This window comes from Oenanthe melanoleuca, chromosome 5, assembly GCF_029582105.1.
Source record: "Oenanthe melanoleuca isolate GR-GAL-2019-014 chromosome 5, OMel1.0, whole genome shotgun sequence".
NCBI lineage: Eukaryota > Metazoa > Chordata > Aves > Passeriformes > Muscicapidae > Oenanthe > Oenanthe melanoleuca.
Window position 1 is genome coordinate 36,833,597 of NC_079339.1, and position 24,923 is coordinate 36,858,519.

At 38.0% G+C, this 24,923-nt stretch overlaps 1 protein-coding gene across 4 annotated transcripts in view; it reads right to left on the reverse strand.

The window, feature by feature from the left end:
• Positions 1 to 21,707, reverse strand: part of RALGAPA1 (Ral GTPase activating protein catalytic subunit alpha 1) — a 130,359-nt gene extending 108,652 nt beyond the window's left edge. For all 4 annotated transcript variants that reach the window (XM_056492414.1, XM_056492412.1, XM_056492413.1 and 1 more), the window contains exons 1-8: positions 21,319 to 21,707; positions 10,089 to 10,199; positions 9,522 to 9,571; positions 8,065 to 8,122; positions 7,370 to 7,413; positions 6,307 to 6,484; positions 5,128 to 5,243; positions 3,085 to 3,223 (exon numbers count right to left, since the gene is read on the reverse strand). In XM_056492414.1, coding sequence (XP_056348389.1) covers positions 3,085 to 3,223; positions 5,128 to 5,243; positions 6,307 to 6,484; positions 7,370 to 7,413; positions 8,065 to 8,122; positions 9,522 to 9,571; positions 10,089 to 10,199; positions 21,319 to 21,700 — 1,078 coding nt within the window. In that variant the 5' untranslated portion in view covers positions 21,701 to 21,707. The remainder of the gene's footprint in view (positions 1 to 3,084; positions 3,224 to 5,127; positions 5,244 to 6,306; positions 6,485 to 7,369; positions 7,414 to 8,064; positions 8,123 to 9,521; positions 9,572 to 10,088; positions 10,200 to 21,318) is intronic.
• Between the last annotated feature and the right edge of the window lie 3,216 nt (positions 21,708 to 24,923).

A 24,923-nucleotide genomic window follows, 5' to 3' on the forward strand; every position in this document is an offset into this window, starting at 1 on the left:
GACAACCCACTTTAGTGTTTCTCTGTAAATGAAGGAGCCTAAATGGCTTGTAAACAGCACAGAAAGGCACATTACTATGACAGAAGAAGCAATGGCCCTGGAATATTACTGCCATATCTGTAGCTCTTAGTAAAGAACTTCTAACTCAGTCTCAACAGATATTTAACAAAGACTTCACAATCAAAATAAACAATAAGGTAAAAAACCAAACCAAACCAAAACATAAAAAAGCAAAAAAACTCTAAACCAAATCAAACTAAACAAAGGCCAACCCTCTCAAAAACAATCTCATGGGCTATTCCAATGCTCTATTCCTCCTCTAAATCTGTAATACTAAAGGCAGAATTTGAAGGAGCCACAATACCTAGCCTTCTTCTAACTGGAATGCTTGGTGCTTGCTGCTGTAGGCAACCTATTTATCAGGAAAGAAATCTCAGTCCAGTATACTGTCTCCAGTAAAGCCCTGTATCAATGCTTGCTTACTAAAACTACTGTTCTAATTTGTACCTCATGACTTCTCCTAAATTAAGCATTACACCAGTAGCACGAGAACTGTTCTTAGTAGCAGGCTCAGTGCCCCAGTTTGCCTTGTTTTCAGCCTCAAGGCTGTAAATTAAGAACAAGCACAGGGTTATTTTCAAATAGGTTGGGAAGATGCATGCCAGAGACAAGTATCTTAGAGGAGAAAAAAATTATTCAACTTACCAATGCTTCTGTTGTTTTCAACACTGTATTGTTCCAAAAATCCGCTTTATAGTTGCTCACTGTGCACAGTTTAAGGCACTCTCAGTAATTTTGGGGATCTGTGCACATTTCTTCTTGTTTCCCATTGTCCTCTTCTTTACTGAGGCCTTGGATGTTTCTCGTTTACAGTTCACAGAAAAACAGAGGACTACAGTAACACTTCTATGGAAGACTCAACAAAGATCTTCATAGAAAGAGAAAAATAGCATTTCCACATTTCTTGTTCTGAAGCACCAAGCAACAGTAGGTTTGCTTTTTCAGCACTGCTTACTATCCCTCTTGTAGCTATTTTATCACTGAACTTCTTCAGCATCGCACAATAACTCTTATTCTACTGTTACTTATGGCTGTATTTATACTGGTTCTTCTCCAGAAGAAGAAAGCCCACTGTTTGTCCTTCCCAAGAGAACACGGCTTTGACAAAACCACCTCTCAAATCTAAATAAATGTACATGGATCTGAAGAAGCCAAGACCTTTTCAACAAACTTTCCTGACAGTCTGATTCTAGAATATGGAATTGTATCTGGAAATCTCTACTCTGGAGAGTTCTGAGATGCTGCATCAACTGATAAGAAGAATGTTGATGTGACTATATGACTCAAGTGATGAAATGGTAACTTAAAGCCTCTGTACAAGGGATGGCTTTGCAAAAAGGAGTCTTGAACTCTGTTGGCCTACAAATAACATGCGCACGGGTGCAAGCAAACCTGAGAGAACAAAATCAAGATTTGCAAACAACATTCTGGTTTAAAATGGGCTAAAAACTCTGAGTAAAACTCAGATTTGTTTAGAGAACACCAAACATTCCACTCTCTTTATAGCACCATCAACTTTGAAGACTGTGCTAAATTCTAGCTTCCTTTGCCTACTGCTGGCTCTTGATAAAATGCAGTTGGCTCAAAAACCTAATTTTGCCCTGTCAGAAATGTGAGCAAGCACTGTATAATCCAAACACTGTGATTCTGTACAGATGAAACCAACACACCCAAAGAACAGCACACTAGCACCTTTTATTTCGGCAGCAGTTTCTCTTCAGAGCACAACTGAGATCAACAATACAGGTCACGTTAAAGAAAGGTTTTACAAGAACATTTAATTTACCTCATTCAGGTTAACAGAGCAAGATTGACTCTAATGAAAGGGTCAGAGGCTTCCACAAAACAAAGAACTGAAAACCATAAACAGGAATCTTAACATATTGTTTCATGACAAATACTTTTGGATAATGCCCTTCATGGGCAACATGACTCAAGCTAAAAACTGCTTTGCTATATTGTCTTGTTAAAGAGCACAATTACCTGTCTCAAACATTGTTAAGACCACAGAAGGGAGGAATTTGTGACAAGAAGGTGCTAATTCCAGGCCTGACAGAGGCAAGCTCTGGTTAGCACATCCCAGCTAACACACTCCAACTGTGACAGACTGTGTGACAAGAAGCACCAGCTTATATGCATATCAGTGGTCAAAAAGCATCATCCCAAGTTATGGCACAGGCAGCATCTGCAGCCACCAGTGGCCACCAAAGCTCCCCCAAATACACCTCTGTGGACACCCAGAACCTGGACTGTATAAAGGCAGTACTGTTGTCAAGGTGGTTAGGACCTAGGGGGAGGTTAACAAAGCTTAGGAAGAACGACATACTACTGATAGTGGATACAAACAATGCAGAATTTAGGGGCCATAAGAACATCTGGCAGAAGATAAGGAAGAAATTATTAAAACTATCTCAGCAATTCTGTTGAAATCAGTTTCACCTGGGTAAAAGAATTCCACAGGGGGAGATCTGTGACCACCAACTCACCAACCTAAGAAACCCACCATCTCAAAAGAAGAGAAAGACTGAACATGAAGACTAATTAGCACAAGATGCATTTAACCAATAGAAAATGGAATACTAATTAGTAAGAGAACTATATTAATTGTAGCTAATAAGCAATAATCCCTTTGTTTCTAAAATGTATAAATGCTGAAAAGATTTGACTGTCAGCAGCAGACCTTTGGACCCAGCACCCCTTTCAGCACAGAACATACTAACAGATGAACAAACCAGGACCCAAACCCCACCACCAAGCCCAGGGTGAAGAAGACCCAACAAGACACTGCTGGATCCACGGGTGGTGACCAGCTTCTGCTGGTACTCTCTTTCTCCCCTTCTCCCCTCTCTCCCTCCTCCTCTTCTTTCCCCATGCAGTCAATGTTAGAAAATAAAGTCAGTACTGTTGAACCAGCATTTGGTCTTGTTGTCACCTTAATTTGGGCACAGGCATCTCTCACTAATCAGATCATAACATCACTATTAGATAGAATGTAATGATTTTATCAGCTATGTTAACACTTACCAAGTATGGGGTTATACAAGCTGGTCTCCTTACAGATGTTTGGGAAAATAGAAGGTAAGTAGTATTTCTTAAAATTTGAGAATAAAAATGAAAATCCCTTTTCCTGGTTTTCCTTGTTCTTCCATTCTAAACTCTTAACCTTAAAACAAGAATTTGGACAAAGTAAATATCTAGAAGTAGAAGAAATAGGTAACTGATAAAATGTTCTCTTTATAAGTTATTTCTTTAAAACAAAATAATATATATTTTAGAAAGATGAAACAGAAACTAGCTGGGAAATGTCAATGAAACAAAGACTGTTCTCTTCCAAAATATTGCTTCAAAATGAACTTGAACACATAAAATGTGACCCAACAGAAATACACTTGCTTTTGCAGTCACCTTGCCAAATCAGGGAGTATGCCCAAATTGACTCCTTTTAATGAAACAGTTTTTATATTTCAAAATGTTTTATAAAAAAAGAATAATTACTCATGCTATTCCAAATATTTGTTCAACAACTTCTTTTAGAAGAAACTTCTTTTCACTAACAAGTGTCCATATAGTCATTGTAATGGGTGCTTAGATTCATTTGTGTAATTGGCAACATGAAACAAACAAATTTTTCAACCACAAGTAGCAGAAGATACAACCTTGAAGTTACACCATGTACTTTCATGGATCGTGAGTGCTAAGCACTCCCCTTAATGAAATCTCTTCCTACATGGTAAGTAGTACCAAGCATGGTAAGCTCTCCTCAACATGCAGTTTCCATCTTTGTTCCTGAGAATCCATCTGCCTGCAGAGCTAAGTAATCTGCCAAGTCTATCATAAATAATATTTTAATATAATATAATAAAAATAATAAATATTTTTTTTCTCCTTTCCCCTCTAATTCTCCATTTCTTACTCAAAGGTCACAATTCTACTGTGATCCATTTTCAAGGCAATGGGTCTGTAGAGTTGAATATACATGCATATATTTCACCCCCCAATATAACCCAACGGATTAGCTGATACATATAATTTAGTGACACAAAGTCCTTTAGCAGAACTTAATATCAAAGAACCTTGCAATTATCAGTGGCCTCTAAAAGGACTTCAGCAAAAGACTTCAACACTCACATAGCAGCAAGCTCTATGACATCTGTCTCAATGACCTATCTGAATTAAATTTGTTACAGAAAAGCCAGCTGTCTTCACAAATATAAGGGCTATTTTCCTTCAAAGTAAATAGTCAGCATTAAGCTTACCCTACAGATCATAAGTATGAAGACCTCTGTTCAAAGTGGGAGATGCTGGAAATTATTCCAGCATGGCAATTTCACAGAACTGTTAAGGATAAAGGGATAAAAGGAAGCCATGAAATGTTTAACATATATTAGTACACTGTCCATCTTCTCTAGCAAAACCTGCATAAGTGTGAAGAAAACTTATATGTATGCAGCTGGGTTCTGTAGGACAAGCCTGACCCTGAAGGCAGCATCCAGCAACCTACCATGTCATGCAGCACATGACAGCACAGTAGGCTCAGAAGCAGCATGTGTTAATTGGCCAGGAAATCAATTATATAACATCTAACATCTGAGCCACAGTTTTTGACAGAAGCTGTTGATATGCCCCATACTGGCTGAGATCACAGAATGGTCAAACTTCAAAGGGAAGAACATTGTGTGTGAGTTGCACACCATGGACTAAATACTCATTCAACTCAGTTTCTGTACACAGTGGATCCACTGGTTCAAGACAACAGGACAGGGAAGAGGAGATGAAAATGAGAAGGGAGCTGAAATCAGCATTGCTAGAAGTGACTGACAAGCCTTGTTTTTTCTCCATGCCACAATCTAATGGAAGATCCTATGATAACAGACCTAGGAATCTTTACACAGAAGACAAGAGAACATTTTTCTAGAAGAATTTGCTTTTTACAAAAAAGAGAGTGGCAAGGAGGGATTCTTTACATTTTTATATGCATTTGCAGTGCCACAAGTAAAAAACTTACTGTAAAAGACAAAGAGATGTTAACTGTTTCATACTTGTTTGCTTGAAAACTGTAGAACATACCTGAATTACCATGTATTTCAAAAGTGCTTCTAAAAAATAGCTTGTTAAATCTTCTTGTCCTTTATCTCCTGATTGCGGAGGAACAAGTGGAGTGATTTCTTCTATGGTCACTTGAGCTATTTAAAGAAAAATAGAAGGACATCTAACACTTAGACCATTTCTTCTCATGCATAAACATCTATGAAGTTATGAAAGTAGAAATGCACTGCAGCAAGCAGAGACAGTTTACAGGTAAAACAGTCCACCCCTAGATTAATGAAAATCAGGAAATTTTCACTTATAAACCAACATGGAACTAATTTCTTACACATATAAAAGGCACAGCAGACAATAAGTAGGCTTTCTATATGCACTTCTGGAATCTACCTGCCAAACAATTTTTTTTTTGTTTTTTTTGCACTGTGAATTTCATAAGATAAGTCCAAAAAAGGGCTTAAGTAGGTAGCAAAATTTTACTTGCGGAACTATCCTGCCATGAAATTTCCCTGTTTCAGCAAATCACTAATCATGGAGACACAGTTTTCCTCTAGTAATAAAGTACTCAAAGTACTTTTATTACTCAAGTAATAAAATACTCAAATACTAAGAGAAGATGGAAAGAAGGCAAAGCACAAGATTCAGGAGAAAAATTATTAAAGTTTTTATTCCTATTTATGTGAATGCACAGTTTGCACTTACATTCACAAAAACCTTTAAGACCTCAAGTTTTGCCATTTACAAGGACTGATTCTTTTCAAAGATTCCAAGTTGCAAAAATACCATAGTTTTAATTGCCTGGTCATACACAGACTTTTGTCCTTACACATTGGCCTAACAACCACTCCTTCTCTTGATGGCCACACCAGAAACAGCTGTGCACAGCCTGCTTTGCAGTAGATGCAGAATCCTCTTGCAATTCTTAAGAATTACACACAATTGGTTAGTTTATTTTCACTACTATGCATTAGGCTACTATAACCTACTTGGGATAAAAACCCCAACAACCACAAAAACCAACTCATTCTGAAAAACAACAAAAAAGACAAATTGCTACAGAAAGAAGACAATCTGCTAAGAAACTCATCCCAGCTCCATTATCTCCCTGGGTATGTATGTATGTATGTCAGTTACTTCAACTTGCCTTGTTTGTGACAAGATTTGAATTATGTTGAGAATTGACTAAATTACCAAATTACTTACTTTCTTGGACATTAAGGGGAGGGTTAATGAGATTATCTAGTGTTCGGGGACCATATTCAGACTGTGGTGATGAAAATCCAGGAATCAAGCAAGAAAACATCCATAATTGTTCTTTACTACAGTTATTTTGAAGTGCTTGCAGCCACAAAAGAAAGAGACGCACACCCTCTCGACGTATCTTAAAGGAAAAAAACATGGAATAAGTTATCTTGTGCCAGAACAAACAAAAGCATTTCCATTTGTTCTGGAGGGAGAAGAAAGACGATAAAAAAAAAAAAAAAGAGGACAGATAGTTTGACCCCTAGCAATCAGCAGAGCCAAACTAACACATCTGCTGCTCCTGATGAAATGCAAGGGAAACCTGCACCTTCACTGCTGTTTGTCTCAAAGAATTCCTCACAGGGTTTCTCTGAAAGAAGAGGAAGTAAACCAACACATCTAATTGCTTGCTTGACTACAGGACTGCAAGATGCCACATGGATTTTTCAGAAAATACAAACACCAACATAAAATTTCTAAATATGTTCATTAATAGTAACAACAAAGTGAGTCAGCTTTCTGCATCAGAAATTCTACCTTCTTCTATTTCTCCTTCAAAAAAGGTAACAGAGTCCTAAAGCACTCCCCCCTCCTGGCTCTCACACTGGAGAATTTCAGTACCAGAGAATCCTGCAGGTAGTTTGCGGAGGAATGGTGCAGCTGTTTTGTCCCAACCATTTAAATTACTCTACTCACCAGCAGGTCTCCCTGGCATAAATAAACTTCCATTTCCAAGGTAGCCTGAGCCCCAAAATCAGCTTCCTAGCCTTAACAAAGAACAGTTAATGCTTCCTACTTTGTTAATGCAAAATCCTTTAAAATCCACTGGCTATGCTACATAAACACATTACCACCGTGAGTAGTTTTATTGAGATAAAGCTGATGATTTAGAGTCATTCTTTCATGACACACAAGTCATGATCTGGTTCTCATATCTGGGTTTTTACTGTAAAATTTGAACTTCTGTTCTTATTTGTACTTTTAAGTGTTGTAGACAAAAAGTGCATGCAACTTTTGGCAATACCTTTAATGAGTTTCCAGTGTGAAGAAGCTTCTTTAAAATCAACCCTAAAAAAAGGAGAAAAAAAAATGTGTTTGCTTTTGTTCTTTCTAGATTAAGTAAAATGTCAGAGTTCTCGGTCAGACTTGATAGCCACTTTTAAACAAGTCCTTGGCAATCTCCAATTTAATCTTGGTGACCTTGATACCTTCAAGCAACTGACTCAATGCCAGAAGGAAAAAACATCAAATATCACCTTTCACAGCCTCCTTAGAGAGGCTTTCTTTCCTCAAGGACTTTTGAGATGTGTACATTAAAAGTAAATCATTCTCAAGTCATCACAATGCATAAAATCAGCATTCTCTATTTACAAATACCTCTTGTCAGTTTTGAAATGCATTACTAAGAGAAACAAAATAGGGAAAAAAATAATAATTAAAACTTCTAACTTTTCACCTGTCCTTGTTCTTTCAGCCACTCTATTTCTATATTCCCAGATTTAAATCTAGTAGAAGAGTATTCATTACACTGGTGGGGGTTTTTGTCTGTTTTTTTTTTTTTTAATTTTCCTTCACCTAGCTTGCAAAATTCTCAAGATCATAACCCCTGTTAAGCCACTTAAAGTGTAAAGAAATGAATGGCATAGTAGCCACTAATTGGTAGCTACTAGTAAAAAGTAAAAGGAAAGGGAGAAGGAGAGGACGAGGGAATCAACTTACCAATACTATGAAATTGCCACCTCTGATGAATCCTTTCAGGAAGGAGTTGTAAAATTTTCTATAAAAAAAACAAACCCCAAGAATGTATGTTGCAGATATCACTTCTGAAAGACCGAACAGCCCTTTCACAAAGGCCACAGATCAGAGGCTGAAGCATCAAGTTTAAGAACTCCCACAATGCTTTCCTTGGAAGCATTACTGTCCTTTTGAGATGAACCCACTACTAAAGCTAAGAAGCCCAAAGGCTCTGACAGACTGTCTGTAAGTCCTGCACTGAAGATTTCAGATGTTACTGCAGGTCATGTGGCTCCACTGCCTCTCTGACAGACACTGCTGCTTCCAGCATAGAGAATGGAATGGGATGAGCATCTGTCTCAGTTTGCTCAATTCAAAACAGATTGCATTAAGTTATTCCACCTTTCTAATGGCTTCAGCTAGGATGTTCAGCTGTCAACTTGCCTCTGTGGAACCAGCAAACATTTGCTTCAGCCTTCTCAACTGAGGGGCAATGAGCTACAGCAAAACAGCGCAGACAAGACCTCTACAAATAGCATGACCAACTCCAGAAACAATAAACAGAGCACAGTTAGTAATTCCAAATCTATCATGTAAGACTCACAACATTTACACTAGAGGCATTTGCAACTTGTAGACAAGCTGATTTTTCCAGGCTGTGGCCCTCCAGCACACATTCAACTGCTTCCAAAGCACAGATCAGCTAATATTCCTTTACGGAGGAATTAGTGAACAAATGAACTAGATCTCTTTCTCATCCACCAACGTACCTCACTAATAAATAAATAAAAACTGAATTTGTATTCAACCACATGATAAGCATTGATCAGCTTTTAGTCTTCCATATTTTTAAAAAACACAATCCTTGTTCTAAAATTAGAAGCCTCCATCAAAAAGGAAAGATGAAAACTTGACATTCTAAATTATTTCTAAACTCTAGTGTCTGCTTAGAAATGTTCTGATTTTATTAATTTATTTCACTAGTGTCTAATTCATCTTAATTAAGTCAAGATATACTTTTGGAAATAATAATGTAAAATAATGAATATTTTCTAAAATAAGGAATATTTTTTTAAAAGGATCTCTAAAAATTTTATGCAGTAACAATCTATTATGAGAAAAATCAGCGATAACATGCAATCAAATGCTCAAAAGTATCATGACTAAACAGAGGTCACCTTTCTATGAATTTCAGTGTGTATAACACATTATGGGGAAATACCACCACCAAAGAAAAATCAACTATCGAGAGACACAAAAGCATCTTTTCCAGTTTACACATCATCTTGCAAAACTGCAAGTCAAATTTTTATTTTTCACACAAAGCACATAAATCCAGCTCTATGCTTAAGTAAGAAGGAATTCAGTCAAATGCTAAGTGTATTTACAGATGACTATAGAATAATAGGACTTAAAGCAAAAAAACATTCAAAATATCTCACCTCAAAAATAAAAAGAATAGAATCTAATTCTTCTCTCTGAGACTTGTGACCTAGTTGCAAAAATAAATAGTTAAAATAGTTAAATAATTAAATATAAATAGAAGATGCACTTTTGTTATCAAAACAAAGATCCTTAAATATGTAAAATGAAAACCTGCACTTATACAACCATAACTTTGCACTATTTTGCACATAAAAATTACACTCCAATAATACAGTTTATAACAGCAAAAGGTTGCATAACTTCCCATTATGGCATCTACAACTGGGAGAGATTAAGTCACACATTACTTTGTTATAGAATAATTCTGCAAAGTTCAAAGTATAATACTTTAAGAATCCTCACTTTGCAGAAAGGCAAACACAGTCATCGAAGAATAAACACTTTTTGCTCACCTCCACATCTCATTGCTCTGCCTGTATTTGTAAAGTCAGTTCTTAGACATATTTCTGCACAGCTAATGTTGTAATTTGTGACCACACAGAGCTTTATTTACAGCACCCTGTATTATTTCATAACAAAGACACAAGCATCAAGATTAAAAGAGTTCTATCTCAAATACTTACCTTTTTGTTTAAGGCCCACTTCAATAGTCACAAAGTTTTCAAAGAACACATAATATATATGTGAAAAATGTAGATCAAAAAACTGTTTGAGATCAATTGATTCTGCATTCTCTGAAAAACAGAACAGAACATTGTTTATATTTCTTTCAAATATTCAGAGTCAACCATTACATACCATTATCCAGCAGTAAGAACTGCAGATATTTGGAAGAAAAATTATTGGTTTTTAAAATAAGTAACAATTAAAGAAATTACTGAAGTTTTCAATCTTCACACTGAGGCTAATGAAATTCAGTATGGCATGCCAAAAGTGCCTAGTGACTTTTAAAACAGGAAGCAGCATCTTCTAGCACACCCACTGTTTGCATGACACTAATGCCAACAAATGGCAGTCATGAACCCTAATTCCACCAAGACTAGCACAGATGAATCTGGTTTCAATTGTTAATTTAATACAAATACAACTAGTTACACTGCCCAAACTCTACAACAGAAAGACCCTCAAAACCTCAACTGTAATTACTAAGTACAACTAAGCTTACTAAAAAAAAGTAGAAGAAGGATGTTAAGCGAGGAACACATCTGCTCTGTAGATAAACAAGCTGGGAGGATGCAAAAAGCAGCACTGGGTTCCCACTGTTGCCTCCTTATTCCCTCCAAGTTCCAAGATGCTACTTTCTAGTCTGGCTCAGTCCCTCACACTCCTTTGATTGTGTGGTCAGGGAAATCAGATGGGATCTCAGGGATATTCTGAGGCTGAAACATCACTCTAAGTATGGGGGAATGTGCTTTCCTGTGTACCCCAGGAAGGTTTCCAGACTCTCTTCCCACAGCTCTCTAGACAGTTTTCTGCAAATTCCCGATAAAGAAATACACAGTGATTTATTTAGATTAATTTTAAAGTGATCATTTTAAATAATCAAGCCTTAGTACACACTGTCTAGACACTCCCTGTCCTGTTTTTCAAATACATAAGACTTGAGAAACTAGGTGGACAAAACAATACTATGGAAGCACAGAGGAACAGGAAGACAGCATTTCAAATGGCAAAAATGCTCTTTCAGAATACTGATGCGAAACAAACAAAAGCAAAACATGAAGAAAGGTGAGGCAAGCAAAACCTTTATACCCTTTCTACAACTGTATTCACTGAAACACCCTCTTTCCCTGTAGATATATATTCTAAAAAGTTCCTTCTAATTCTTTATTGGACCACAGTTTTTAACCCTTTTTAGAATGACATCAATCTTTATCATCTCACATGACTGGATATACAAACGATAGAGCTTAAAGTCAGGAGCAATTAACTGAAAGGATGGCCAAAAGCATGGCATATTTTTGGTTATGTTTTCTTATATAGCTCTAGAGGACTATTAGTTCAATTTTAACACAAATTTTGCTATAAAGGTTTCCAACACAGATTTAATTTTTGCTGTATCACAGCATTCTGGAAATGTCTTGCATAATGATTGTAGTAGAGCCAAGGTGCTCTTGGAGAAGATAGTGCTACATCAGCAGCCAAGATTAACTCTTAAGCAAGGCAGCCCAGCTGGAATAAACGGTGGTCCACAGAAGCAAGCATGTGCCTGACCATGCACAGGCTTACCAAATCCCTGGGTTTGCAGAAACTGCCATACTACCTATAGATCAGCAGCTGAACTACTACAGTTTAGGCATGCAAATATTAAAGGACAACAAAAACCAATTTCACTCCAAACAAGCTGAATGATTTTCAGTTCATCAAGGAAATGCACATGAAATGGAGCTATGGCTAAAGCATAAGCACAACCATTACAGCCACTTCCACCCCTGGGCAGAGCCCTAAGTGAGTCCTAGGCTAGAGACAAGAAAATACTGAAAGAAAAATCAAGGGTTTGAGATGGAAGGATTAAAGGGGGAAAAAAGAAAGCAAGGATTGAGACTTTCAGGAGAAAGAAGGGTGACAGAAGGTATCTTGTAGTCCCTATGTTTACAGGACTGCATAAGAATTGCATGCAGAAAGCAGCGGAATGGTTCACTCAAAGCAAAGGCGAAGAAAATACTAGTTCCAAGTACTAAAGGGATAGGAAGCAGTTAAACATGGTCTCTTCCAACCAAAACACAGGAATGCTGCATTTTTGCAGGCATGTTAAATGTTTCGTTTCCTGAAATAGGCCCTCATTCTTTCTTCAGACATGGGTTGACTCTGAAGCCAACCAACAGAAAAAAAAACCAAATGCCTAAACCAAATGTATTCTTTTAAACACTCAATCTTAACACAACAGTCAGCAATTTTTGGAGATGCTATTCCTAAATTCTTCAGGCAACAAACTGAAGGTTTGTCTACGTAACCAGCTGAATAGTGACTGCCATTTTACCACATAATTGCATATGTACAACTCTTGCTGTAGTAAGATAATCTGCCTTTGGCTGAAGGGTGAGGAGGAATTTCGTAAGTTTGTCCTTTTTTAAAATTTTTTTGTTCATTGGTTATGTATTTCCTTAAGAATAATGAATCAATCACCTCAAAAAATGCTTGAAGGAGTAGTGGTAGACCTGTATTATTACCACTAAAACCCAAATAACATTAAAAGCATACCTTCAAAATACAGTTACAGTTTGCAAGAGTAGGAGGAGAGTAAAAAACTCCTTGACTTTGCAATTTCTATAGCAAATGCATTTCACAGTGATTCTTTTTTAAGATCACACTTGATAGCAAAATCAAAAGCAAGCATTTAAAATTGAAATCGGTTAACAACAACTGTATTCTACAATAAATACTATTGCTTCAGATGGAAGAAATACAACATTTTATTTAATGGGAATTTAATTCAATGTTCTTTTATTATGTGAAAATAATATTTTTTTAAAAACCCACTAACTTTTTGTTAATGCTGAAAACCAGCTTTCCCTCCTAAGGGAGGGAAAACAGTTGTTCATCTGACGGGCTTGCCACCTACAGCAAAAAAGAACATCTGCTCATCATCCAAGGACACCTGTAGTGATTCAGTAAGCTGCTGGTGTAGAAATTTGGAACTTTGCATTGGTTGAGAAGTTTGATATTCATTATGGATATCCTGGCATGAATTATGGCAAAAAAGGAGAAGGGTAAAAAATAGCAGATATGGCATGGAGATAATAATGTAGACTCTAAGACAGCTTGATCTGGCCACCTGTACACATCATTCCATTTCACAGCTACCTCTATATTGAAAACAATCCACACAACTAATGCATGGAGAGAATATTGCTCTTCTTGATTACTGTACCATTAAAACTTACAGTTATATGCTGCTGTCATAGCTTTCTTCCTTAATTAAGGATTTGGTTTTTTCCTAATGTCTCTAAAATATTCAGCTTACCTCTATCCTTGCCATCAGCTAAAGAAACAGCTCCTCAGTTCTCATGCCATAACCATTTTCTCCAACATCAGCTCCCTGTATCTTCACTATGCTCTCTCAAAGTATCATGCATGTTGCATAGAGGTGAAAGTAATTTCCTTTTCATAAGCACATCCCTTTCAGCTAGCCTTGAACTGGAAATTTGCAGGAAGTTGCTCCTCTGCTTTGGCTACTCAAGTATTTTCTGTATTTTTAAGAACAGAGACATACCCTTTTTTTAATGTGAAATGGGATTAAACAGAAACAGGCTTTCCTCTAAAACTTCCAGTTCATTCCTATTTTTAAATTTTAAACAAAAGAACTTTATATTCTTCTACCACAGATCATGTAACTAACACAAACTAATGTACTCCTTGTGTACTTGCTTCTGTGACCAGACTAAGAGAAGGGAAGGACTCTGATCTGGCACCATATGAAGTACTTGGAAAAGTTCCTCAGAATGTTAAAGGGAAAAATGGGATACTATTGTATTCCAAGGGACATAAAAACTAAAGTTTCTACTGTACAATGCATAGTTTCAATACTCTAAAACCCAGACTTCCAGCATTTTATGAAAGCTGTTTGCCAAGAAAATGCATTTTTCTTCAGGCTTTACAACAGCAAGAAACATGGATCTTTGCTATTTTTTCCTTAATAATTTTCTGTAATTTAAAGACTGGTACAAATCTGATCTCCATACTATGCTCAAATGTGTTTTTTTTTATTTAAAACAAACAAAACAAACAAACAAGCAAACAAAAAAAAACACAAAAAACCAAAACAACCATAATACATTTTGGCAGGGTTTGTTTTAAGTTTGGTATTTTAATTTTTTACCTTTAAAGTTCTGTCCTGTGCAGGAAAGTACTAGCTTACTTGCTTTGTAATAATTTAATTTCACACGGTATGGTGTCTCTTTGTGCTTAACTGTAATTTTCTCCTTAAAACAAAACAAACCCTGCCAAAACAGATTTCAGACATATTCTTTAACTCTTCTGAAGAGAACTTTCATCAGTTCACACTGCATTGCAGAAATGTAAGAAAACAATCTGTATCACTACAGATTAAGTCGTGATTAATTTTATGCTCTATTTAAAATGTTTTAGAATGTAATGCTATGTTTATACATAAAATTGACAAAGCACTTAGTATAATGAAAACAGTATCCTGTCTTATTCTAAGACTTACTGGCTTTTAAGTCACTTTCCCTCGCCCTTACCAAAACCCAAACTGACAACTGCAGCAAACAATGACCTGGAAGATGGCCAGAATTCTGGATCTATTTCTGTAAAGCAGAGGCCTGCTATGGACCGACACGGTCAGTATCAATCCCTGTAACAAACTGGTGCCACTAGAAAGCAAAGGTTTCCATGTCCTCAATGGATAATCAAACTTATTAATTCTTAATTCTCCATACTGAAAAATTTAAGGGTTTGTTTACAGCAAAACAGTAGAGAGATTTGGTGACATAGGGACTGTCTCAAATTAAAAAGCATGTAACTGAGAAAGGTTAAGTGGAAAACCTCGGGAACTAAGTGGTAGCTCTGGCATAGTTAACAGACTATCAAAGTGAAAGAGCCCGATAACAGACCACAAATGCAAATCTATTAAACAAAGGCTTCACATTAGCCCTTACTGCTTCAGACCTAACCAGCCGCTATTTAGCAAAACCATTTTTTTTTTAAAAAGGTAATTTTATCAAAGTCAATATTCTTGAAAGTTTTGGTACTGAAAAAGGAATACAACTTAAATCTTCTAATGGACTTCTACTTTGCATCAGACAAATCTAAACTCCTGACCACAATCTTTTAGATACAAATGAAAAAAAATCACAAATGAATAAGCAGGTTAACAGAACCAATGAACATCACCTGCATACAGACTGGTACAACACCAGTGCCCTACAGGAATGAGCAGAAGCAGCTGCCAGCTTTCCAAGCTAATTCTCTAATGGTGCTCATAGAATCTGAGAGTTACACTAGTAAACTCTTAAGAAATACTTCCACAACAATTCACATTAAGTTCCAGAACTTAAGTTTTTATTTAAACAACTTCAAACACTTCCATAGTAATGTACTTATTTTTATTCCTAACTGGAAAAGCTAAACCCACACATACTTTTCCTTTACAACCAAGTGGTCAGAGCCCCTCTTTTGTCTGCCCTCAGCCTTGCAATTCAGCCACCCCAGCCACTGCTGAACTCTGCAAGTCAAGTGTAACATTAGCCAAAATACTAAAGCAGAGTAAATCTTCCCCCTCTGCTCCCGACCAAAACATAACTCATTCAGGGTTTAGTCAAGAGTGACATGAAGCCCAGTTTCTTACACAACATGGAAGCCACATCCAGATCCCTGACTCTAATATGAGCACTAACATGTCCTCTGCAGTTAAGACTAACCAAGAAAGAAAAAGAAAAACCACAACTCTTTGCACATCCACCGAAACTCCAGGCAGCTACTTTTTGTAGCTTCTCATTTGCTGTCACTTTAACTATGATAAAACGTTTTTCATTTACGACTGATGTTGATGACGTGTAACACCAATGAATGCCATCCAGCTGAAGCATTAGGGCCGACTGCCAGTGAAATATATTTCTCAAATTAAAATCCCTTTAAACAAATGCAATCTCTGTTTAAGTATATTGTTCAATATTAAGCAATATATCAGAATGGATGTCAAATCCAGTCCATTTCATTCAGTCCCATGTAATTTGACTTTTCCCTTTCAAAGACTACTTATATGAGATCTCCAGCACCAACCAACCACCAAGAATAAAAAAACAAAACAACAACACAAACACCCTGCACTTTAGATACTGTTTTCTTGCATTTTACAAGCATTCTCTCCATGGTTCCATACATAAAAACAGTACAGTTTTAGATATCAGATGCAAATAAAATAATTTATGAGAAACAATATATTTCCCTTTTTTTCCCCTCTGGATTAACAGATTATAGGCCTGTAACTTCTACTCTACAAAAAAGTGATAAAGGAAGAGGAAAAAACCCAATCCATCATGCAAACAAGTATCTTAAGAATTCAGCCCTATAAGAAAATTTAAAGCCAAGCAGATCAATTTGATTTACGTGCACACAGTAAGATTTCACATAAATCATTAAATATTTAGGGATTTTAGCTTTTTTAAAAAATACATACATTTCTAAATTCTGACAAGCTTCAAATTCAACAGGTAGCACCAACATATTTAATATCAAAATGAAAAGTCAATATTTTCAAACTGTGACCTTATGAAGGGTAACATACCTAGTTGTCTTAATTATTTATAGAATATTTCAACAAAAGGACATATAAATCAAGACCTAATGCTTGAAAGATTACTAGAACAAACTTTTATAAATTACCACGTTAAAATCATAGAATTTTAGTTTGATGTTGAAGTCTGATTAAACAGTGCAACATTATAAGAATAATGCCATATTATTTCCACTGTAATGATCCTAAAAATTGTAGTTAGCTGCTAATTGACCGGAGACTGCTAAAATACATATATACATATATATATATATTTTATTTTTTTTTTTTTCAGGAAAATCATTTTACAGGCAACACCTAACTCTGTAATGTACACGATGTGCCTCCCTTCCATCAGCCAGAGAAGCTGGAGTGATCACACCACTGCAGCTCACAGCCTTCCTTCCAGCAAGGCCCCACTGCTGCCACACAGATCCCAAGGGAATCCCGTACGACATTCCCGCTCAAGGTTCAGCTGCTTCAACTACTGCAGTCACACACAGTAAACACAACTGTCACAGCACTTCCAGAATACAGGAAGACAAGACAACAGAGCAGTTTGCTAAAAAAAAAAAATCACACACTGACCAAATCAGCACCAGGGAACTGTATGCGACTCTCAGGCACTCCCCAGAACTGAGAAGGAAAAAACAAATGGAGCAGGGTGGGGTAAACACTTCCCTACAGGAAGAAAGGAATACATCTCAAAATAATAAAATCTATGAAACTAGATAATTACAGTTGTTTCAAGAAATACACTGCAGCAATATGATGAAAAGCAGATTACCTTTGCTCACATATAGGATGTGAAACTTCAATCTTTTCAATTTTTCTCAGCATTTCTTAGCAAGAATAACATTTCTTACTATTAAGAGGTCTCCTAAGGGCTTTAACTTCTACTAAAAACCCTTATACCTGTGACATGCATAAATGTGTCATACATCGTATTTACTTTAACAAATAATTTAATCAATTCTGAATTAGTCACCTGAATTTCATAGAATTTTCTCTAGTTTCTGAATTACAAAAAAGGCTGAATGGAGCCAATCTGAAACAGATCAGAGAACCAGAAACAGACACTGGACTGAAGTGGCAAAGAGCAGTTATCTACTAAAGAGTTTCAGAAAAAAACAAAAAAAACAAAAAAAAAACAAAAAAACAAACAAAAAAAACCAAACAAAACAAAACAAAAAAAAAAAAACAAAACAAAAAAAAAAAACCACCAAAAAACCCCAGAAAAAACAAAAACAAAATCCAAACCACAAGAAATGCATTTTCCCCCAGCATGCCTATAACTGATCACAAGTCTAGCATCCAAGAGCTTCCCAAGACAAAAATCATTTATCGTAACTTCAAATTTGGTAAGCCTTAATAGATGTTATTTCTTAGTCCTTTTCATATATGTTTATATATTTTTCATCCTCTGTCCCTACACAAAGAAATTTTAAAGATTTCAGTGCATTTTTACACAAAATTTTATTCTCATCTGAGTCATTCCCACACCTAAATCTTCTATACACTGACTATAGTAATGAGACTCCTAAAGCTGCAAGTATGTCACTGCTTTACAAAAGACACAAAATTTTCTGTATATCCTTAGGCAGACTAATTTGCATTTTTTACTAAATTTAACCTGAGTTGTCACCAATGACAGGATACTTTCCTTAAAGAATACAAATCAATGCATTCTAAGCTATCTTGTAAAAGACATTTAAAAATTCCATCTAATGTACACTACTCTAAATTTGTTAAAAATAAAAGTCACAGGCCGTTGTGCTTAGCTTCATATCAGGTGCTTTGATATTGTTCAGTCTCTTCTGATCCCTACTAAAAGTGGCATTATACTAATTTAAATATTTTTAGACTATATGGTACCTGACTTACATGAGTCCTTTGGAGGATGCAACTCTCATTCTTTTACCATAATTAAATTTTTTAGATTTCTCTTTGGCTAATAGACTGCCAGCAGTCTATAACTGACAAGTAGTCACCTCTGTTCATGACTATTCCATTATTTTGGCTTACTGGAGAATTGATGCTTTGGATGCCTTGGTAAAATAGCAGAAAAATGAACTAATACTCCCTCTCCTCTCTCAAGTCTTAACAATGAAACCAAGGCCATACCTGTTTATTGCTGCTGACTTAAAACTAAAATGTACAGAAAAAAAAAAAAAAAAAAAAAAAAAGAACTCTGAGCCAATATGCCTTGCAGGCCTACTGAAAGTATGTTAAATTAAAGAACAAGAGAAAATTCCCTTCTTCCCCTGGATGTGAAACTGCAAAAAATTCTTTTCCAGAACTTTTAGTCTCCAGTGGCTAAGACTAATAAACAAAATAAATAATTTTAATTAATTAAATAAAATTTTAATCAAATAATTAAATAAATAATAAATAGTTTTTCCTTCAGGAAGATGCTGAACAGAGATGACCTGAGATTTCCTACCCTCTCCCCTCAGACAGTTGGCAATAGCTTACATGGCTCCCCTGAACACATGGGAAATATAGCAATTATTATTCTGGGGGAATTGTCACTGAGGACAAAATGATGTGCAGTACTTCACTGCTTAAGCTGTGGGATGGTATGAGAAGCCACCTCAGGAAGCAGTCTGTTTTACGTGGGCACCTTCATTTTTTTAATCTGGTTCTGAAGATTAGTCAAAGAAAAGACTGCAGAAGAAAGGGCATAGAGCTTATGTTTTGGAAGTCACTTGAGGCAGCAGAGAAAGGATTAAGGCAAGGAGGCGATCACACCAGAAGAAAGACTTCAAATAATCTGCTTTATACTTCTCGTGCTCTACAGTGGGAATATATACAGAAATACCTTACTCTTCTGCCCTAAAAAAAGACCTTGTTTTTGTACCTCATGCACCTAAGAATATCCGCATAATGACAAAATCTTGTAGATTTATCCAAAACAGACAAGTAGAAGAGTACTGTTACACCTTTCCCTAATTACACAGTCACTCACACACTGTGTTCTGCCAAACTTGGAGAAAGGATGTGTGGGAGCTGTGCTTCAACAGCTGAGATATACACATGGGGAGGGGGGGGCATCGTATGAAAACATCCCCAGCAAATTTAGTCTGTCCTACAGCCAGTAAACAGAAACCTTAGATTAGATAAGAATGGCTGCTTGACATAGCTTACAGCTTGCAACTTACAGAAGTCATCTGATTATTAAGAAAGCTGAAGATAAAAAGTTGTAAATAAATTGCAAGCAACATAAATACAAAATCTACAATTGATTAGATCAAAATCATTCAGAGTTTTTTGCAGACTAAAGCAAAACCAGATATACTCAACATACTTTAGCCAGGAAATCTGAATTCAGAGAGGTACTTGGTTTCTTTAAAATGTTTATTCCTCTTAAGTTTCAATTGAGGAAGTAGCTAAAAACCAAGACAGAGCAAGCCACAGTACAGTTAGTTAGGAAGAATGGTACATGAGTGAGGCAAGGGGATGCATCTGACTACTGAAGTCTGTTAGATAGCTAAACAACTATTCTCCATTTCAAGTCTAGATAATTACTATGTTGCAGAAAATAACTCATGAAGCAGCAGATGGTGCAACATGGGAACACCTGTTCCTTTAAACACCAATACAAAACAAGGGAGCAATAGCCGTTTTCCTTTGAAAAGAAAGAATCCAGCTTTGGAGGACAAGATACATAAATACCAGCAGACTGTGGGCAGAACCCAAAATAATCCATTCAGCATTCTGTGCTAAACACGGAATGCAGCTGCCCTTGACCCAGCCCTGTTCACGTGTTGATAAACTGTCAGAAGCAACACACACATTCACAGGACTGAAGTGCCCAAAACATACTCCAGAGCAAGCTTCTTTTTTCAAGGACAGCTTGATGACAATGACTTAGATTTTTACAAACACATGTAACTAACATATCTCGGAATGGTTAACTCTAGGTTTGTTTTTGTTTCCTCCTGGTTTTTTTTCATTAGGCAATTATGCCGTATAATCACAATTTCTAATTCATTGGTCAGGTTAAATGGCAATTCACATGGAACTGCGGCAGCCCTTCAGGGCTTGTGTGTCCTCCTTCACCAGCTGGCAAACCAGAAGTGTTTTGAATCTGGCTGTATAGAAGCTCATTCACATCTACGCTAGCAAGCACTTACTACTGTAGCTCTTACTCTGAAAATGTACACAAATATAAATTGTTACTGTAAGAACGTAAGGGAAATGGATTCAGGGAGTTACAGGCACCATTTGCGCTCGCCAGCCACTTTTATTCATGCGCAGCAACTTAGCAGTTTGCATATTCTAGAGAACAATTCACATGGGAAGAACACCACTTTTTCGTCTCCTTCCAGCTACCAAAGCAGTTCCACCTTCAGACGGAAACGTCCGTGTCTGAGCACAAAGCGCCGAGCGAAGCATCCCGCGGGGTCCCGCGGCCCCGGCACAGTGCTGCAGTCTCACCCCGCCATGCCGGGCAGGGTCTGCCCCCGCTCGCCGGGGGGGTTCTCTCGCCGGGGCTGAGCCCCGAGCTCGCCTCCCGCCCCAGCGCCCAGCCGGTCCCTCCAAATTCCCGGTCTTTCTCACGCCGGGACCCGCGGCCCCCGCTGACCCACTCCCTTCCCCCCTCCCGGCCGCCTCACCGATAAGGACGCGGAGGTGCTTGAGTCGGGTGAGCGGGTCCTTGCGGGTGTCCAGCACCTTCTGCGTGGATTTCCGCACGTCCCCGTGCGGCTTCTTGGAAAACATCCCGCCGGGCCCGGCCCCGGCGCCGAGCTCCAGAGGCGGACAGCGGCCTCCGGATCTGCCCGCTCTGGGGCCCCTACATAGCCAGAGGCGGCAGCACCGCCTCCGCCTCCTCCTCCCGACTCCGACTGCGATGCGGCGAGGGCGGCGGGGCGCGGCGCCGCGCCAACTCCCCGCGGGCCGGGGGGCCGGGCTGGGCCTGGATTCCCCCTTCCTCCTCCCTCGCCTTCCTCCCGCTGCTTCACGACAGCCGTCAGGTACGACCCCAGGCGTCCCCATGGCAACCGCGTCGCGACGTCACGGCGGCGCTGCCCCGCGCAGTGCCAGGCGCGGCGGGCGGGGCCGCGGAGCCGGGCCGAGGATGGAGAGCAGGCCCCGGAGCGGGACGTTCAGGGGCTCGCTGCAGGAGCTCGGCAGCAGTAACTGGTGCAGGAAACTGTACTTCTGCTGTTTGTAAGGAAAATGTAAAGTTATCCCATTGTACAGCTGCTCCGGCTGTACAGAGACACTGCAGTGGAAGGCGGCAATCCTGTGAGCAAATAGGAAATAAAATCCAGGTGGGGACCGTATGCACCACGGCAGCGACTCCAAACCTTTTACTCAAGCCTCAGTTGTGCAATCAGCAACGATGTGTCTCACAGTTCCTCTTTCCACACCGGTCCTCAAAGTGCTGCAACTCCTCACGCCGAGCTCCTGTCCAAAGTTGCTTCTCCCTGATTTCACTGCCTACCCCTTCAGCTGCAGTGCTGGCATCGAGACTGAACCATCGGGCACATCTGGGTCCAGCACGAAGGTCTGAGGCTTCCTCGTATCTTCTGTGCTCTTTTAGGATGGTCATGTCCCTTCTCCTGCAGCGAAGTCAAATGGGCTCAAGAGAACACGTTTGTCTCAGTCTCATGCACAACCTCACAGCCAGGCCCACAACAGCCAGGGAAATGGACGAGGTGCTGTATCAGCTGTTGCTGAGGATTGAGTGACTAACATTGAAAAAGTCCCAAGTTTCTCCTGAAAGTTTGTTTGCATTCATGGGATAGACAATTCTTGGACTTTCCAAAAGACATCTGTTGTAGTATCATTTAAGACTTTTTCCAGTATCTCTTTTTTTGGACATTTTTAAACAGTCATTGGTGCTTTGTTTTGGATTGAGGATATATATCCACTTCTGTGAGCTGAGTCTGATTCTAACAGCTGGAGTTTTTAATATTGGAAATATTCAATTATTTGAGTCTTGTTTTAGAATTCCAAGAATTGTCAACATTTACAGACTTGTCACATAAATAACATAACCCAAGTGTTTAAAATAATGATGGATAACAGTTAATGTTGGAATCAAGGGCAGTGGGAACATAGTCAGCAGGGCATCAGTGAGGGACTCAGTGTTGTCTGCCTGCCTGTGTGGTCTGCCCCAACGCAGATAATATTCTACGATCTCTGAAAGTGAGATCTGAAGATTAGCAATGTTAGGTAATAGCTAGTATTACAATTATTTAATTTTCTATAACACAGTACATTTTAGTTCTCTCAGATCTGACAATGATACATTGATTTATGTGCTTTGTTTTCTAAAATTCATTAATTCTAAGCACAATTCTGCATACTGAAAAACTTCAAAATACCTTTTCTTTGGAGAATTTGCTTGCTTTCCCGTTAATTTTTAGATCTTTAACTAGAGATGAGATTAAAAATAATAGAGTAAGACATCACTGAAATATTAAATGACAGGAGGGAGTAGTGTTAACCAAGATAATAATGGCTTTTATAGATAACCTCCTTGTGCAGGCACACCAGGCAGGAAAGGCATGTTCTGTGCACAGGAAAATCCATGGTCTTGCAAAGGCTTGACTTTGAAGCATGTGACTTTGGTTCCTTTGAATATGCATGAAGGTTAGAAAAGAGCAGGATTAATTAGTTAGGCAGAGGTTAGGTTCGGCTGCATTCCAGACTGCTATTAGTGTGCCAAATTCCTCGCATTTCCACTTTAAAGAAAGAACTTTTAAAATATTTCTATCCAGATGCAAGGGGGCTGTCATAACCAAGTTTAACTGAACTTTTAGAGGAGTACTGTAGACAAATGCTGCAGAACTTTATTCCCTCCTTCTATTAACTGTCAGCAAGCCTGACAGAGTTCAGAAAGCATTTGGATAATACCCTCAGGTGCATGGTGTGCCTCTTGGGGATGGTGCTGAGCAGGGCCAGGAATTGGACTCAATCATCCTGGTGGGTTCCTTCCAACTCAGGAGATTCTGTGATCTCTATAGTACCCTATAGGACACTTAAAGTGGTATGGGGCGATTGGATCCCATTCATACTATCAAACTTCTCCTAGTTTATCTAGGATTTATGATTTCCTAAGATTTCAGCTGTTGTCAAATACTTCAGAAAACATATTTTTATAAAATATTTTTTAATATATCCTACAGAGCACAAACCCATCTGTTGTGGCCTAATTCAACAGTTCAACATTCCAAAGGGATAGATACTGTTTAGAATTATTGGATATACCTACAGATATCTAAGTTTCTGGATTTCATGCCTTACTAATATTTACACCACGTAAGGGTATGTGATTTAAAGTGAATTAAAATTACTCAGATTTTCACTACGTATTTCCCATCTTTCAGGTATCTAGTATAGATCTTAAACCTGACCCCTTTGAGTTGCATGCACTGAAGAGCTATTTGTCCACACAGTCCTTCAAGAGAAAAGGAGACATTTAAAAGAATTTTTTATTCTAGCTACTGAAAGCCATGAGCCACCTCCCTTCACAACCATAAGCTTTCCTTTGTTTAGTCCTCCCCTACCTGTTTGGGATGGGCAAGAGGCTGGACTGCAGTTCAGTCTTAACTACGTGTACAAGTTGGCAAGCTGCTGTCTCTTGGACAAAAGCTAAGTGAAAACATATGCCTCTCTAGGACATTAATAGGTTTTATTTATTCCAAATGCTGTTTCACAAAACATGCAGAAATTTGGTATCTTTAATACTCATGCTCTCATGTAATATAAGATCAACATCAGACAATGGCTTCAAAAGTAGCAGGGAGAGTGCAATTGAAAAAAAACCAAAACAACCAACAAACCCCAAACCAACCAACCAAACAATCATTACCTAAGCTTTGTTTCCTTAACATGCTAGGACTCTGTCAACCATGCTCAAAGAACAGAAGAGGTAAAGGGCCTGTAATGACGAGGTGGAAGTTACTTAAAGTTGGTGTAATCATTACTAATTCCTGGCCAGCAGTGCCAGAGAATTTAGATTTTTGCTATGCAAAGTCACCTCCAACTCACAATGTTTGAGTTCTAATGTAAGTACTAGCACCCATATCTGATAGGAAAGAGCTTTTGAAATGTGAATACTCTGATACAGTGGAAGTTGCGACAACTTTTCTTTTAACCAAAAGTACTCAAACACTTAACCCCTGAGATGTTTTATTTTTCTTTCCCAACTTATTAAACAGTTTTGCAATATTGACAAATGCAAAAAAGAAACCCTGCATGTCTGCCA